This window comes from Salvelinus fontinalis, chromosome 23 (assembly GCF_029448725.1).
Source record: "Salvelinus fontinalis isolate EN_2023a chromosome 23, ASM2944872v1, whole genome shotgun sequence".
Classification (NCBI taxonomy): Eukaryota; Metazoa; Chordata; class Actinopteri; order Salmoniformes; family Salmonidae; genus Salvelinus; species Salvelinus fontinalis.
This window is the reverse complement of record NC_074687.1, coordinates 31,177,211-31,192,527: the sequence shown is the minus strand read 5'-3', so window position 1 is coordinate 31,192,527 and position 15,317 is coordinate 31,177,211. Positions and strand designations below refer to the sequence as shown.

Below are 15,317 nucleotides of genomic sequence, written 5' to 3'. Positions count from 1 at the left end.
AAACCTAAATATTTCTTTGCTCTGACAGCAATTGTGGGTTGAGGTACATTCAAACATCATTTGCTTTCAACGAGGGTGGTCGCTGAATATTGTGAATGTGTTTTCTTTTTCTGTTTCTACATTAGCTTATTTGAACACATTTGTTGATTGGGACTTTATGAAAAAGTGCATACTTGGACCGACAATGTCAAAGTAACCAAGTTATTTTGGTACGACCATTTGGATAAACTGAGACAAACAACATCCCCTTGATGGTGCAGAATGTGTACATTTTCTAGTTAATCACTAGCTGGGACATCAGAAGTTGTTTTCTTCTAGAATTTCGACACACAGTCTGGTAGAACGCTCAAAGGCAACGTTATGTCATGTATTGATACAAACATGCACTGTGATGCTACTGTAAAAATGAGTCATTGTATACCATTGCTCCTCCCAATATCCACACATGGATACTGTTTTAAACAATATTCTATTATTCTGCATCACAGTGGAAGGCCCCTTTGATTTTCAATCTGTATCAGATAGCCTTATACTGTATGTGGTTCACATGAAACATACTGTCACATGACACCATTCATTAGCATAGCTTCAATGAAAACACAAGGATGTGATCTCTATATTTCTTGCCTTGAATGGATGTGCAGAAAAGACAATTATCTCTAAGTACCTTTTTAAGGGGATCCCTTTTTGACAGTTTTTTAAAATGTAACTAGGCAAGTCAATTAAGATCAAATTCTTATTTACAATGACGGCCTACACCGGCCAAACCTGGACGACGCTGGGCCAATTGTGCGCCGCCCTATGGGACTCCCAATCACGGCCGGTTGTGATACAGCCTGGATTCGAACCAGGTTGCCTGTAGTGACGCCTCTAGCACTGAGATGCAGTGCCTTAGACCGCTGCGTCTGTAATTAGCAAGTAGCAGCACTGCGAAGTCTCCTTGAAGATACTCTAGGCTATCTATTAGGGTCCACAGTTCTGTCTCAGCCATTGTCTCAAGTATTTGTTCATGATCTCTCATCTCCCCTCCCCTCTGTCTCTTTCACTCTTTCTACCTCTCTCTTTATCTCTCCCTCTCTCTCTCTCTATCTCCCTCTTCTCCTCTTTCTATGTATTTATTTCTCTCTCTCCTTCCCACCCCCTCTCTCCCTCACTCTCCCTCCTCCATCACTTCCCCTCTCTCTTTCTCCCTCAGTGTGATGGTATCATCCTGGACCTCAGCAGCACGTCGTTGGAAGGCATCGCCGTCCTGAACATACCCAGCATGCATGGCGGCTCCAACCTGTGGGGCGAGACCAAGAAGAGGAGGAACTACAGCCGCATGAGCAAGAAGGTTCCAGACAGGATGCCCGCCAGTACCGTCACCGATATAAAGGAGCTCAAATTCTGTGTTCAGGGTGAGTCAACTCAACTCGCCCACAGCAACACCAGTGTCATGTACCCTTTTCACAAAAACCATGATCTTTTCCGTGTCCTTTTCAGAACAGTTCCAGTAACTAATGTGGATGCATAACCAGGCCAGCTCAGTACAGTTTGGTTCAGGTTGGCTTGGCTCGGCTTAGTAGTGGGAAAAGGCCTAAGGTGGGAAGTGGGACCAGTTCTGGCCTTTTCAATATACCACTATATAATGTTCTTGATTTCAGCCATTAGGATTTAGTGTAATGTGGTTCAATGGGTGTCAAAGAATCCATTGTGTCTGATTGGTCTGTCATTTCTTGACCACATAAGCCTCGTAGTTGTATGCCAAACACTATGTCATTTCCACACTTAGGGAAGTCTTGTATTCCTTTCCCTCTGCTCCGTAGCCCAGGCTTGCCATATGGAACAAGTTAGCCTGCACTTTCTGTTTAAGCTTGTCTGTGAGAGACTGGGAGGAATCACTTCTAGCGTCATTTTGTAAGTGTTTCATACTGTCACAATTTCACCCACCAGCCAGCAACCAGTAGAATGTCAGCTCTTTTTTAATTTACTTTTTAATTTTTAATTTAACCTTTATTTAACTAGGCAAGTCAGTGAAGAACAAATTATTATTTACAATGACGGCCTACCCTGGTCAAACCTGGACAACACTGGGCCAATTGTGTGCCGCCCTAGGGGACTCCCAATCACGGCCGGATGTGATACAGCCTGGATTTGAACCAGGGACTGTAGTGACGCCTCTTGCACTGAGTTGCAGTGCCTTAGACCGCTGCACCACCCGGGTGATGCTGTGGCCCCCATGAGCATCTGTCCCAGAGGACATTGGGGATGAGCTGCGCCGAGCCGCTGACACACACACACACATTGGGGACGAGCTGTGCTTGCAGGACCTGGCGCCCACTGGCCAAGGTCGGTGACAAGCAGCTGTTTTCGGGTGCCATGAATTAACCTAGAACACTGAACACTGCCTCAGAGGCTGGGCTGCTGGATGCTGGGCTAGCGGGTCTGTTTCACTCTGTTGAGAGGGGAGAGGATAAGATGGGGAAAGGAGGGAAGGGGAGAGGAGGGGAGGGGAGGGGATGGAAAGATAAAGGAGGGGAGGAAAGAGGAGAGAGAGGAGAGAAGGGGAGAGGAGGAAAGAGGAGATGAGGAAAGGAAAGAGGGGAGGAAAGGGGGGAGAAGAGGAGGGAAGGGGAAAGGAAGAAAGAGGAGAGGAGGGGAGAAGAGGAAAGGAAAGAGGGGAGGAAAGGGGAAGGAGAGAGGGAAACAGAAGCTCCCTCTCCCCCTATTTAACTGCGCCGCACCCCCTCTATCTGTCCATCTCTCTTTCTCTTGTGCCTACAGTCTTCTCTGGCCTCGTTATTACTGTCCCAAAACATGCCCTGTGTGTAAGCAGACAGACATATGGTAGTGAGGACGATGATGATGGTAGTGAGGATGATGGTGATGGTAGTGATTATGATGATGATGACGATGACACAGAGGATGATGATGATGATGATGATGATGATGATGATGATGATGATGATGATGATGATGATGGTATTAACGATGATGATAATGGCAGTGATGATGATGACAACGATGGCAGTGAGGATGATGATGATGGTATTAAGGATGATGATGATTATAATGGCAGTGATGATGATGATGGCAGTGAGGATGATGATAATAATGGCAGTGAGGATGATGATGACAATGGCAGTGATGATGATGATGACGATGGCAGTGAGGATGATGATGATGATGATGGCAGATTCCTTGCAGTGAAAAGGCAGATTCTTTGTCCTCTATTTGTTACATCACTTCCTGTCTGTGACACTCTCACTCTTCCTCCTCGCTCTTCCTCTTTCATCCATCCTCTTTCTCTCTCTTCCTTAACCACCCCGCATCTGTGCTTCTCGTTCCTGACTGAACTAGTTTGAATCCTGTTTCCATGGAGACCCTCGGCTCCACTGAACTACAGAGAGAGGCAGAAAGAGACAGAGAGAAATGAGAAAGGGGTGGAGAGAGGGAAAGAGAGAAAGCTGGAGAGAGAGGGGAAGCCAGAGACCGAGAGAGAAATGAGAGAGGGGTGGAGAGAGGGAAAGACAGAAAGCTAGAGAGAGGAAGAGAGAGTAAGCTAGAGAGAAGGGAGAAGAGTAAGTGAATAGGAGAGAGAGAAAGAGAGAGAGAGAGAGGGAGCAAACAAGGAGGCTGCTGCCAGCTGTGTGACTCATATCATTAATCTTTAACTGCCCTCCAGGCAGCCTTCACTGGGCTCTGCTTGCTGCCTTAGCAACAGTTGAGCCTCTATGACCTGCCCTTCAGCACTACCGTACTGTAACATACTGTACAGTACGCTCTCACGTTGTCACCCTCCCCCCCGGCCTCTCACCTGACCACCAAAACACGCTCCCTCCGAGGCCAATGCCCCAGCCTCTCTCTCTCTCTCTCTCTCTCTCAAGAGATTACTGAGTGACAACCCTGTCACCTCCTGTCCCCTCTCAGATGCATACACACGAACAGAGTGTATATGAATGCATCTCACGCAATGTCATATTGGCTGTGAGCACAGTAGCTTTTGTTGTTGTTTTGTGGACTATGGTGTGAAAGTGTTTTGGCAATAACTTTGGTAATTGACCAATTAACTGGGACATGAAGACATTTCATTCTTTCATTTCATTCTCAAATAGTCTGTTTTGTGACTTGTGAAGTTCCATAACATCATTGTCTCATGTCAGATAGCCGTCTACACTGATCTGCCTGATAACTCGCAAACACTCATACAATATCCTGTTCTAACATTCAAAAATGTCACAAAGGTGCCATTTTTCATCCTCAGTCAAAAAAGAGTCAGAGTTAATCTCACCAAAAAAACTATAAACCTGTAGCTAATATTAACGTTTGTAACGGCGTTCCTCTCTCTCTTCATAAGAAGAGGTGGAGTAGTGATCGAGCCAAGGCGCAGCGGGTTGTGAATACATGATGATTTATTAAATAAACAAAACAGACAAAGACGAAAACGAACTATACTTGATATAACTAACAAAATAACAAAACGATGTAGACAGACCTGAACAAACGAACTTACAAATACACGAAGCACGCTGACACAGGAACAGACTACATAAACGCACGAACAAACCGAAACATTCCTGTATGGTGTAACATCGACACAGACACAGGAGACAATCACCCACCAACAAACAGTGAGAACACCCTACCTAAATATGACTCTTAATTAGAGGAGAACGCAAAACACCTGCCTCTAATTAAGAGCCATACCAGGCAACCAAAACCAACATAGAAACAGATAACATAGACTGCCCACCCAAAACACATGCCCTGACCTAAACACATACAAAAACAACATAAAACAGGTCAGGACCGTTACAACGTTTTTAATGAGAAAGTATTCATTACCTAATTCTACATTTAGCTAAGGTGTTTTGTGATGGAAATGAAAAGTCTCTGGACCAGTCTCAAATCAATCCATATGAAACAAAAGGCGGGGATGCTAACAACTCCAGTTCACACACTCAATGTGACGCCATCTGACGTGAGACAATGTCCATTGCACTTATCATTGGTGTTGCCCCATCTGCATTTCTGACTCCTGAACATCACAACAGTGAACTGTCATGGCTCCTACTACTAGCCTAATTACAGTCTGGCATTCCTGGCCCCTTTCAGGTCAATGAAAAATCGATATCATCAAATGTCAAGCAATGTTTGTTTGCCTCAGGCACACTGATTAACAGTGCTTTTAAGCTGTCAGGTCATGACTTACCTTTAAATGATCTGCCTTGCTTGCTATTTGCACTACGCTCACAGCACTGTGACTCTTTGTTTTGCGTGAGTGTCTGTGTGTCAGTATGTGTATGAGTGTCTGTGTGTCAGTATGTGTATGAGTGTCTGTGTGTCAGTATGTGTATGAGTGTCTGTGTGTCAGTATGTGTATGAGTGTCTGTGTGTCAGTATGTGTATGAGTGTCTGTGTGTCAGTATGTGTATGAGTGTCTGTGTGTCAGTATGTGTATGAGTGTCTGTGTGGCAGTATGTGTATGAGTGTCTGTGTGTCAGTTTGTGTATGAGTGTCTGTGTGTCAGTATGTGTATGAGTGTCTGTGTGTCAGTATGTGTATGAGTGTCTGTGTGTCAGTATGTGTATGAGTGTCTGTGTGGCAGTATGTGTATGAGTGTCTGTGTGGCAGTATGTGTATGAGTGTCTGTGTGGCAGTATGTGTATGAGTGTCTGTGTGTCAGTATGTGTATGAGTGTCTGTGTGGCAGTATGTGTATGAGTGTCTGTGTGGCAGTATGTGTATGAGTGTCTGTGTGTCAGTTTGTGTATGAGTGTCTGTGTGTCAGTATGTGTATGAGTGTCTGTGTGTCAGTATGTGTATGAGTGTCTGTGTGTCAGTATGTGTATGAGTGTCTGTGTGTCAGTATGTATATGAGTGTCTGTGTGTCAGTATGTGTATGAGTGTCTGTGTGTCAGTATGTGTCTGTGTATGTGTATGATTTCCATGTGTCAGTATGTGTGTGAGTGTCTGTGTGTCAGTATGTATATGAGTGTCTGTGTGTCAGTATGTGTGTGAGTGTCTGTGTGTCAGTATGTGTATGAGTGTCTGTGTGTCAGTATGTGTCTGTGTATGTGTATGATTTCCATGTGTCAGTATGTGTGTGAGTGTCTGTGTGTCAGTATGTGTGTGAGTGTCCGTGTGTCAGTATGTGTATGAGTGTCTGTGTTGCAGTATGTGTATGAGTGTCTGTGTGTCAGTATGTGTGTGAGTGTCTGTGTGTCAGTATGTGTATGAGTGTCTGTGTGGCAGTATGTGTATGAGTGTCTGTGTGTCAGTATGTGTCTGTGTGTCTGTGTGTCAGTATGTGTATGAGTGTCTGTGTGTCAGTATGTGTGTGAGTGTCTGTGTGTCAGTATGTGTATGAGTGTCTGTGTGGCAGTATGTGTATGAGTGTCTGTGTGTCAGTATGTGTCTGTGTGTCTGTGTGTCAGTATGTGTATGAGTGTCTGTGTGGCAGTATGTGTATGAGTGTCTGTGTGTCAGTATGTGTCTGTGTGTCTGTGTGTCAGTATGTGTGTGAGTGTCTGTGTGCCAGTATGTGTGTCAGTATGTATATAATGGAAATATGTGTATGAGTGTCTGTATGTGTATGAGTGTCTGTGTGTCAGTATGTGTGTGAGTGGATGTGTGTCAGTATGTGTATGAGTGTCTGTGTGGCAGTATGTGTATGAGTGTCTGTGTGGCAGTATGTGTCTGTGTGTCTGTGTGTCAGTATGTGTGTGAGTGTCTGTGTGCCAGTATGTGTGTCAGTATGTATATAATGGAAATATGTGTATGAGTGTCTGTATGTGTATGAGTGTCTGTGTGTCAGTATGTGTGTGAGTGTCTGTGTGTCAGTATGTGTCTGTGTGTCAGTATGTGTATGATTTCCATGTGTCAGAATGTGTGTGAGCGTCTGTGTGTCAGTATGTATATGAGTGTCTGTGTGTCAGTATGTGTCTGTGTGTCAGTATGTGTATGATTTCCATGTGTCAGTATGTGTGTGAGCGTCTGTGTGTCAGTATGTATATGAGTGTCTGTGTGTCAGTATGTGTGTGAGTGTCTGTGTGTCAGTATGTGTATGAGTGTCTGTGTGGCAGTATGTGTATGAGTGTCTGTGTGTCAGTATGTGTCTGTGTGTCTGTGTGTCAGTATGTGTGTGTGTGTCTGTGTGTCAGTATGTGTGTCAGTATGTGTATGAGTGTCTGTGTGTCAGTATGTGTATGAGTGTCTGTGTGTCAGTATGTGTGTGTGAGTGTCTGTGTGTCAGTATGTATATGAGTGTCTGTGTGTCAGTATGTGTCTGTGTGTCAGTATGTGTATGATTTCCATGTGTCAGTATGTGTGTGAGCGTCTGTGTGTCAGTATGTATATGAGTGTCTGTGTGTCAGTATGCATATGAGTGTCTGTGTGTCTGTGTGTCTGTGTGTCAGTATATGTGTGAGTTCCATGTGTCAGTATGTATATGAGTGTCTGTGTGTCAGTATGTGTATGAGTGTTTGTGTCAGTATGTGTATGATTTCCATGTGTCAGTATGTGTGTCTGTGTCAGTTTGTGTATGAGTGTCTGTGTGTCAGTATGTGTGTGAGTGTCTGTGTGGCAGTATGTGTATGAGTGTCTGTGTGTCAGTATGTGTATGAGTGTCTGTGTGGCAGTATGTGTATAAGTGTCTGTGTGGCAGTATGTGTATGAGTGTCTGTGTCAGTATGTGTATGAGTGTCTGTGTCAGTATGTGTGTGAGTGTCTGTGTGTCAGTATGTGTATGAGTGTCTGTGTCAGTATGTGTGTGAGTGTCTGTGTCAGTATGTGTGTGAGTGTCTGTGTGTCAGTATGTGTGTGAGTGTCTGTGTGTCAGTATGTGTATGAGTGTCTGTGTCAGTATGTGTGTGAGTGGGTGGGGAGTTTTTGCATTTTGAATGTTTTCTAGGCATATGCAATTCTAATGGATATTGTGATTTACTCCACAGCACTGTGTTTGTGTGTCTTTCTTGTGCACGTGTGTGTGCACACAAGTGCATGTGTGTGCGTGTTTGTGTGTGCATGTGCATGTGAGGGAATGTTGTGCTTTAGTCTAGCTTCATCCCACAGAGTTGAACCTTTATTAAATTAACTTCTGGGAAACAGAATGCAGAGAAGGGCGGAGAAGGACGTCTCTTTGAGAGGCAGAGGGAAAGGAGTGTGTGTGAGTGTGTGTGTACTTGTTTTCCTACATTATCGGGACCACAATGTCCTAACATTTCACCTTAATGTCCTGAAAAGGTTGGAAAACAAAAACTTTTTGGAAAAGAAGGGTTTTTTCAGGTCCTGAATTTGTTCAAATTCTACTTTAAGCTTAAAGGTTTGGGTTAGGTTAAGGGTTAGGTTTAGGGGTAAGGGAAAATAGGATTTTTAATGGTAATAGCATTTTACAACCCAAAAAGTCCTGAAATTTCCCGAAAACACAGCTGTGTGCATGTACGTTTGTGTGTACAGCTTATGACTAATTGTTGATGACACTTGTTTACTCTGCAGCAATAAGATCATGCTTTTTTAAGCTGTGCTCTACAGATAATACAATCAGTCAGTTTACCACAGAGTGAAAACCCTGCTGGCCTGATTCTCCAGACTGACACCTCAAATTTCTGATTAACCTCCTACAAATCTCCTACAACTAGAAGGTTCACCCTATGGAAGTGTCACACAACTGGGAACAGGAGATAGCTAGAGTCAAGCCAGCTCGAGTTACAGAGCAAGGAAGGAAAGTGGTGAGTGTAAAATACTGTCTGTCTATAGATTAAGTCAGGGGTTATTTACTGCTGTTGATGGGGAGGAAATGGATAATGGTCAGAGGAGGGGAACACTTGAGAGGAGGTGCTGACGGGTCCTTTAGTGACCGGGACAGGGGCAGGAAGCACCCTTGTTACCACTCTCCTCCTCCCCAACTCTCTCTTCAGTCTCTCTCTCTCTCTCTCTCTCTCTCTCTCTCTCTCTCTCTCTCTCTCTCTCTCTCTCTCTCTCTCTCTCTCTCTCTCTCTCTCTCTCTCTCTCTCTCTCTCTCTCTCTCTCTCTCTCTCTCTCTCTCTCTCTCTCTCTCTCTCTTTCTCTCTCTTCTCTCTCTTCTCTCTCTTCTCTCTCTTCTCTCTCCTCTCTCTCTCTCTCTCTCTCTGTGTGTGTTGTAAAAGGTGTGCCATTGCAGGTTAAAGCCTGGCCAGGTTCCCACAACCTCTCCCCTGCAGGAGTCATCTCCACCCACCCTCCCCCTGAACAGCTCCTAGTTTGAGTCACTCCATGGCCGTAGTGTGGGCTATTTCAGGGCTCTGCCATACAGATTATTGTTGTTGCTCTCTCTCACACAGCTAAAACAGAAGGGTTAATTTTTCATTTCCCTCCTGTGTTGTTTGCCATGACAGAAATAGATACAACTATAATAAAACTACCCACCCAGAGAGGATTATGGGAAGAGCTATTGCTTCCTGGCACATACTTACAAGAGTCTAGAACTTCTGGTTCAATGAGCCAGGCTTTCTTATGGGATAATAGGAGCCTTTTCAGAAGTGTCCTTCATATCTGAAGAGGTTGACGGTCAATCAGTTTTTTTCCCATGAGAACTGTGTCATAAAAGATCAGTGTCGTTTATGAATGGCATTAGAACATAGTTTGGAGCATCTTAAGAGCTGCATAGACAGCTAAAGAGTATGTGAATATTATTATTATAATAGATAGCATGTGCTATGTGAACAGAACGTGTATAAATATACAGCATGCGAGAAAGGAAGACGTAGGAAAGGTTAGGTTAGCGGAGGAAAGGAGCTAATAATGGGTATGTGTATCATTCCTGTTTACTGTCAGCAGGCCAAGCAGGCCACACCTGCCCACACACCTTTACTGCCCACGCACCTTTACTTTACCGGAGTAACAGTTTCACGGTGGGGTCTAGTTCCTCTTGACCATCTGTCCTCACTCCGGCCTCCACTGCGGCCACCCTGAGACAATGACAGCCGGACTGAGCCAGGAGCTAGGGGACAGAGGAAGGAAACAACAACACACACTAGTTTATAAATAAATACCAGAGCAATTATTGGAACAAGTACTGTACCTAGGGGCTGTTCTGGTTGTTCTCAGGGGGTTCACATCTACACATAGTATCATCAAAGCAATTGTACCCAAGTGGTTCATTATGAAAACTATTGAACTGGTGTGGAGAATAGCAGGACTAGTTGCCAAGGACTGATCACAATCCTCAAACATTATTTTGTAGAACTGTTTCATATTTCTCCTTTTCTCCTCTCTCTCACACACACATCCCATTTAAAAATGTAGTCCTTTGAACTGTTTTGTGAACAGTATGTTTCACTGCATCACATTAGTCTTTACCTAATTGTTGAGCATTACTGTACTATACCCAGCGTGTGTTTGCCCGTGGCACGGCAAGAGCAAAAGTCGTTTGGCCAGCTACCCGCCAACCATCCCACAATGCACTGGGTTTCTGTGTTATGTAAGAGCTCTGTTCTGCTCTATTATTAGTTCTACCTCATTGTGTCGAAGCGCTGCAGTACAGCAGCTCAGATCTGATGGAGCGGGAAACATTGGAGAGGAGAGAAAAAAGTATCATGGTGATTCTCTCTCTCTCTCTCGCATTGCTTTATTGGCTTAAAATACAATTTGTAGATATTGCCAAAGCCGTATAGTGGTAGAGCATTTCAGTAAATGCAATGAGGATAATGAAATCCAGTTTATAATAATCATGTATACAGGTACAACACTACTGCTGTTGTATTGTGTAATATTTAGTTGATACATTTAATTCAATACAAATATGATTATGAAAAAATGAACAATAAAAAACAAAATGTACATGGATGATGGTTACACTGTGTATAACTTGTAAGTTATATACAATGTAAATAGTTCTGGCAGGAACATTTGTGATTTCTTCCTCACCCAGAATAACTCCAAATTTTGTGTCATTAGTAAATGCACAGAAGTTATGAATTGATTGAGATATATACAGTAGCGGTAAAAGGTTTGGACACAGCTACTCATTCCAGGGTTTTTCTTTATTTTTACTATTTTCTACATTGTAAAATAATAGTGAAGACATCAAAACTATGAAATAGTGTTAAACAAATCAAAATATATTTTTTTATTTGAGATTCTTCAAAGTAGCCACCCTTTGCCTTGATCCCAACTTTTCACAGTCTTGGCATTCTCTGAACCAGCTTCATGAGGTAGTCACCTGGAATGTATTTCAATTAACAGGTGTGCTGTGTTAAAGTTAATTCAAATCAAATCAAACTTTATTTGTCACATGCGCCGAATACAACAAGTGTAGACTTTACCGTGAAATGCTAACTTACAAGCCCTTAACCAACAGTGCAATTCAAGAAGAAGAAAATATTTACCAAGTAGACTAAAATAAAAAGTAACACAATAAGCTTAACAATAACGAGGCTATATACAGGGGGTACAGGTACAGAGTCAGTGTGCAGGGGTACAGGCTAGTTGAGGTAATCTGTACATGTAGGTGGGGGCGAAGTGACTATGCATAGGTAACAAACAAACAGCGAGTAGCAGCAGTGTACAAAAGGGAGGGGGGTCAATTGAAATTGTCCGGTGGTAATTTTATGAATTGTTCAGCAATCTTATGGCTTGGGGGTAGAAGCTGTTGAGTAGCCTTTTGGTCCTAGACTTGGCGCTCCGGTGCCGCTTGCCGTGCGGTAGCAGAGAAAACAGTCTAACTTGGGTGACTTGAGTCTCTGACAATTTTATGGGCTTTCCTCTGACACCGCCTATTATATAGGTCCTGGATGGCAGGAAGCTTGGCCCCAGTAATGTACTAGGCTGTTCGCACTACCCTCTGTAGCACCTTACGGTCAGATGCCAAGCAGTTGCCATACCAGGCGGTGATGCAGCCGGTCAGGATGCTCTCGACCCATGACAAATCTTTTCAGTCTCCTGAGGGGGAAAAGTTTTTGTCGTGCTCTCTTCACGACTGTCTTGGTATGTTTGGACCATGATAGTTCGTTGGTGATGTGGACACCAAGGAACTTGAAACTCTAGACCCGCTCCACTACAGCCCCATCGATGTTAATGGGGGCCTGTTGGGCCTTCCTTTTAGTCCACGATCACCCCCTTTTGTCTTGCTCACATTGAGGGAGAGGTTGTTGTCCTGGCACCACACGGCCAGGTCTCTGACCTCCTCCCTATAGGCTGTCTCATCGTTGTCGGTGATCAGGCCTACAACCGTTGTGTCGTCAGCAAACTTAATGATGGTGTTGGAGTCGTGCCTGGCCACGCAGTCGTGGGTAAATAGGGAATACAGGATGGGACAAAGTACACACCCCTGGGGGGCCCCAGTGTTAAGGATCAGCGTGGCAGACGTGTTGTTGCCTACTCTTACCACCTGGGGGCGGCCCATCAGGAAGTACAGGATCCAGTTGCAGAGGGAGGTGTTTAGTCCCAGAATCCTTAGCTTAGTGATGAGCTTTGTGGGCACTATGGTGTTGAATGCTGAGCTGTAGTCAATGAACAGCATTCTCTTATAAGTGTTCCTTTTGTCCAGGTGGGAAGGGCAGTGTGGAGTGCAATTGCGATTGAGTCATCTGTGGATCTGTTAGGGCGGTATGCAAATTGGAGTAGGTCTAGGGTGTCCGGGAGGATGCTGTTGATGTGAGCCATGACCAGCCTTTCAAAGCACTTCATGGCTACCGACGTAAGTGACACGTGGCAGTAATCATTTAGGCAGGTTACCTTAGCTTCCGTTGGGCACAGGGACTATGGTGGTCTGCTTGAAACATGTAGGTATTGCAGACTTGGTCAGGGAGAGGTTGAAAATGTCAGTGAAGACACTTGACAGTTGGTCCATGCATGCTTTGAGTACACGTCCTGGTAATCCGTCTGGCCCAGCGGCTTTGTGACTGTTGACCTGTTTAAAGGTTTTGTTCACATCGGCTACCGAGAGCATTATCACAAAGTCATACAGAATAGCTGGTGCTCTCGTGCACACTTCAGTGTTGCTTGCCTCGAAGCGAGCATAAAAAGGCATTTCGCTCGTTTGGTAGGCTTGCGTCACTGGGAAGCTCGCATCTGAGTTTGCCTTTGTAGTCCGTAATAGTTTTCAAGCCCTGCCACCTCCAACGAATGTCAGACCCGGTGAAGTAGGATTCAATCTTAATCCTGCATTGATGCTTTGCTTGTTTGATGGTTCGTCTGAGGGCATAGCGGGATTTTTCATAAGCTTCTGGATGAGTCTCCCGCTCCTTGAAAGCTGCAGCTCTAGCCTTTAGCTCGATGCGGATGTTGCCAGTAATCCATGGCTTCTGGTTGGGATATGTACGTACAGTCACTGTGGGGACGACGTCATCGATGCACTTATTGATGAAGCCGATGACTGAGGTGGTGTACTCCTCAATGACATTGGATGAATCCCGGAACATATTATAGTCTGTGCTAGCAAAGCAGTCCTGTAGTGTAGCATCCACGTCATCTGACCACTTCCGTATTGAGCGAGTCACTGGTACTTCCTGCTTTAGTTTTTGCTTGTAAGCAGGAATCAGGAGGATATAATTATGGTCAGATTTGCCAAATGGAGGGAGAGCTTTGTATGCATCTCTGTATGTGGAGTAAAGGTGGTATAGGATTTCCCCCCCCCCCCCCTGGTTGCACATGTGACATGCTGGTAAAAATTTGGAGAAACTGATTTAAGTTTGCCTGCATTAAAGTCCCCGGCCACTAGGAGCGCCGCTTCTGGGTGAGCATTTTCTTCTTTGCTTATGGCCTTATAGAGTTGGTTGAGAGCGGTCTTAGTGCCAGCTTCGTTTTGTGGTGGTAAATAGACGGCTACGAATAATACAGATGAGAACTCTCTTGGTAGATAGTGTGGTCTGCAGCTTATCATAAGGTACTCTACCTCAGGCGAGCAATACCTTGAGACTTCTTAAATATTAGACAACGCTCACCAGCTGTTATTGACAAAAAGACACACACCCCCACCCCTTGTCTTACCAGAGGTAGCGTCTCTGTTCTGTCGGTGCATGGAAAATCCCGCTAGCTCTATATTGTCCGCATCTTCATTCAGCCATTTGCGGCCCCTTTTCTGGCATCTTTTCTTCACGCAAAAGGCGTGGATCTGGGCCTGTTCCAGTGAAAGCAGGATATCCTGCTCATCGGACTCGTTAAAGGAAAAAGTTTCTTCCAGTCCACGGTAAGTAATTGCTTTTCTGATGTCCAGAAGTTATTTTTGGTCATAAGAGACGGTAGCAGCAACATTGTGTACACAATAAGTAAAAAAATAAGTTACACAAACGCAAAAAAATTTACAAAATAGCACAATTGGTTGGGAGAATGTAAAACGTCACCCATGTTCTTCGGCGCCATCTTTTGGCATTAATGCGTTTGAGCCAATCAGTTGTGTTGTGACAAGGTAGGGGTGGTAAACAGAAGATAGCCCTACCTCTGCTGCAGAGGGTAAATTCATTAGAGTTACCAGCCTCAGAAATTGCAGCCCAAATAAATGCTTCACAGAGTTCAAGTAAGACATCTCAACATCAACTGTTCAGAGGAGACTGTGTGAATCAGGCATTCATGGTCGAATTGCTGCAACGAAACCTCTACTAAAAGACACCAATAATAAGAAAAGAATGGCTTGGGCCAATAAGCATGAGCAATGGACATGAGACTGTTGGAAATCTATCCTTTGGTCTGATGAGTCCAAATTTGTGATTTTTGGTGAACAGATGATCTCTGCATGTGTTGTTCTCACCGTGAAGCATGGAGGAGGTGTGATGGTTTGGGGGTGCTTTGCTGATGGCACTGTTGGTGATTTATTTACAATTCAAGGCACACTTAACCAGCATGGCTACCACAGCATTCTGCAGTGATACGCCATCCCGTCAGGTTTTCCCTTAGTGGGACTACCATTTGTTTTTCCACAGGAAAATGACCCAAAACACACCTCCAGGTTGTGTAAGGGCTATTTTACCAAGAAGGAGAGTGATATAGTACTGTATCAGAAGACCTGGTCTCCACAATCACCTGGCCTCAACCAAATTGAGATGGTTTGGGATGAGCAAGGCAAAGGGTGGCTACTTTGAAGAATTTAAAATATATTTATATTTGTTGAACACTTTTTGTTTACTACACGATTCCATGAGTGTTATTTCATAGTTTTGATGTCTTCACTATTCTCCAATGTAGGTGTGTCCAAACTCTCTTCTCTCTCTCTCTCTCTCTCTCTCTCTCTCTCTCTCTCTCTCTCTCTCTCTCTCTCTCTCTCTCTCTCTCTCCCTCTCTCTCTCACAAAAGTAACATAATACAATATGTAAATATTTAACATTTGTATAACATTTCTAACATTTTGCTATATAATTATTAGGC

The 15,317-nt window shown here is 44.2% G+C and overlaps 1 protein-coding gene across 4 annotated transcripts in view; it reads left to right on the top strand.

Moving 5' to 3' along the window:
• Nucleotides 1-15,317, top strand: part of LOC129821121 (diacylglycerol kinase beta-like) — a 162,436-nt gene that overhangs the window by 135,023 nt on the left and 12,096 nt on the right. For all 4 annotated transcript variants that reach the window (XM_055878439.1, XM_055878440.1, XM_055878438.1 and 1 more), the window contains one exon: nt 1,196-1,397. In XM_055878439.1, coding sequence (XP_055734414.1) covers nt 1,196-1,397 — 202 coding nt within the window. The remainder of the gene's footprint in view (nt 1-1,195; nt 1,398-15,317) is intronic.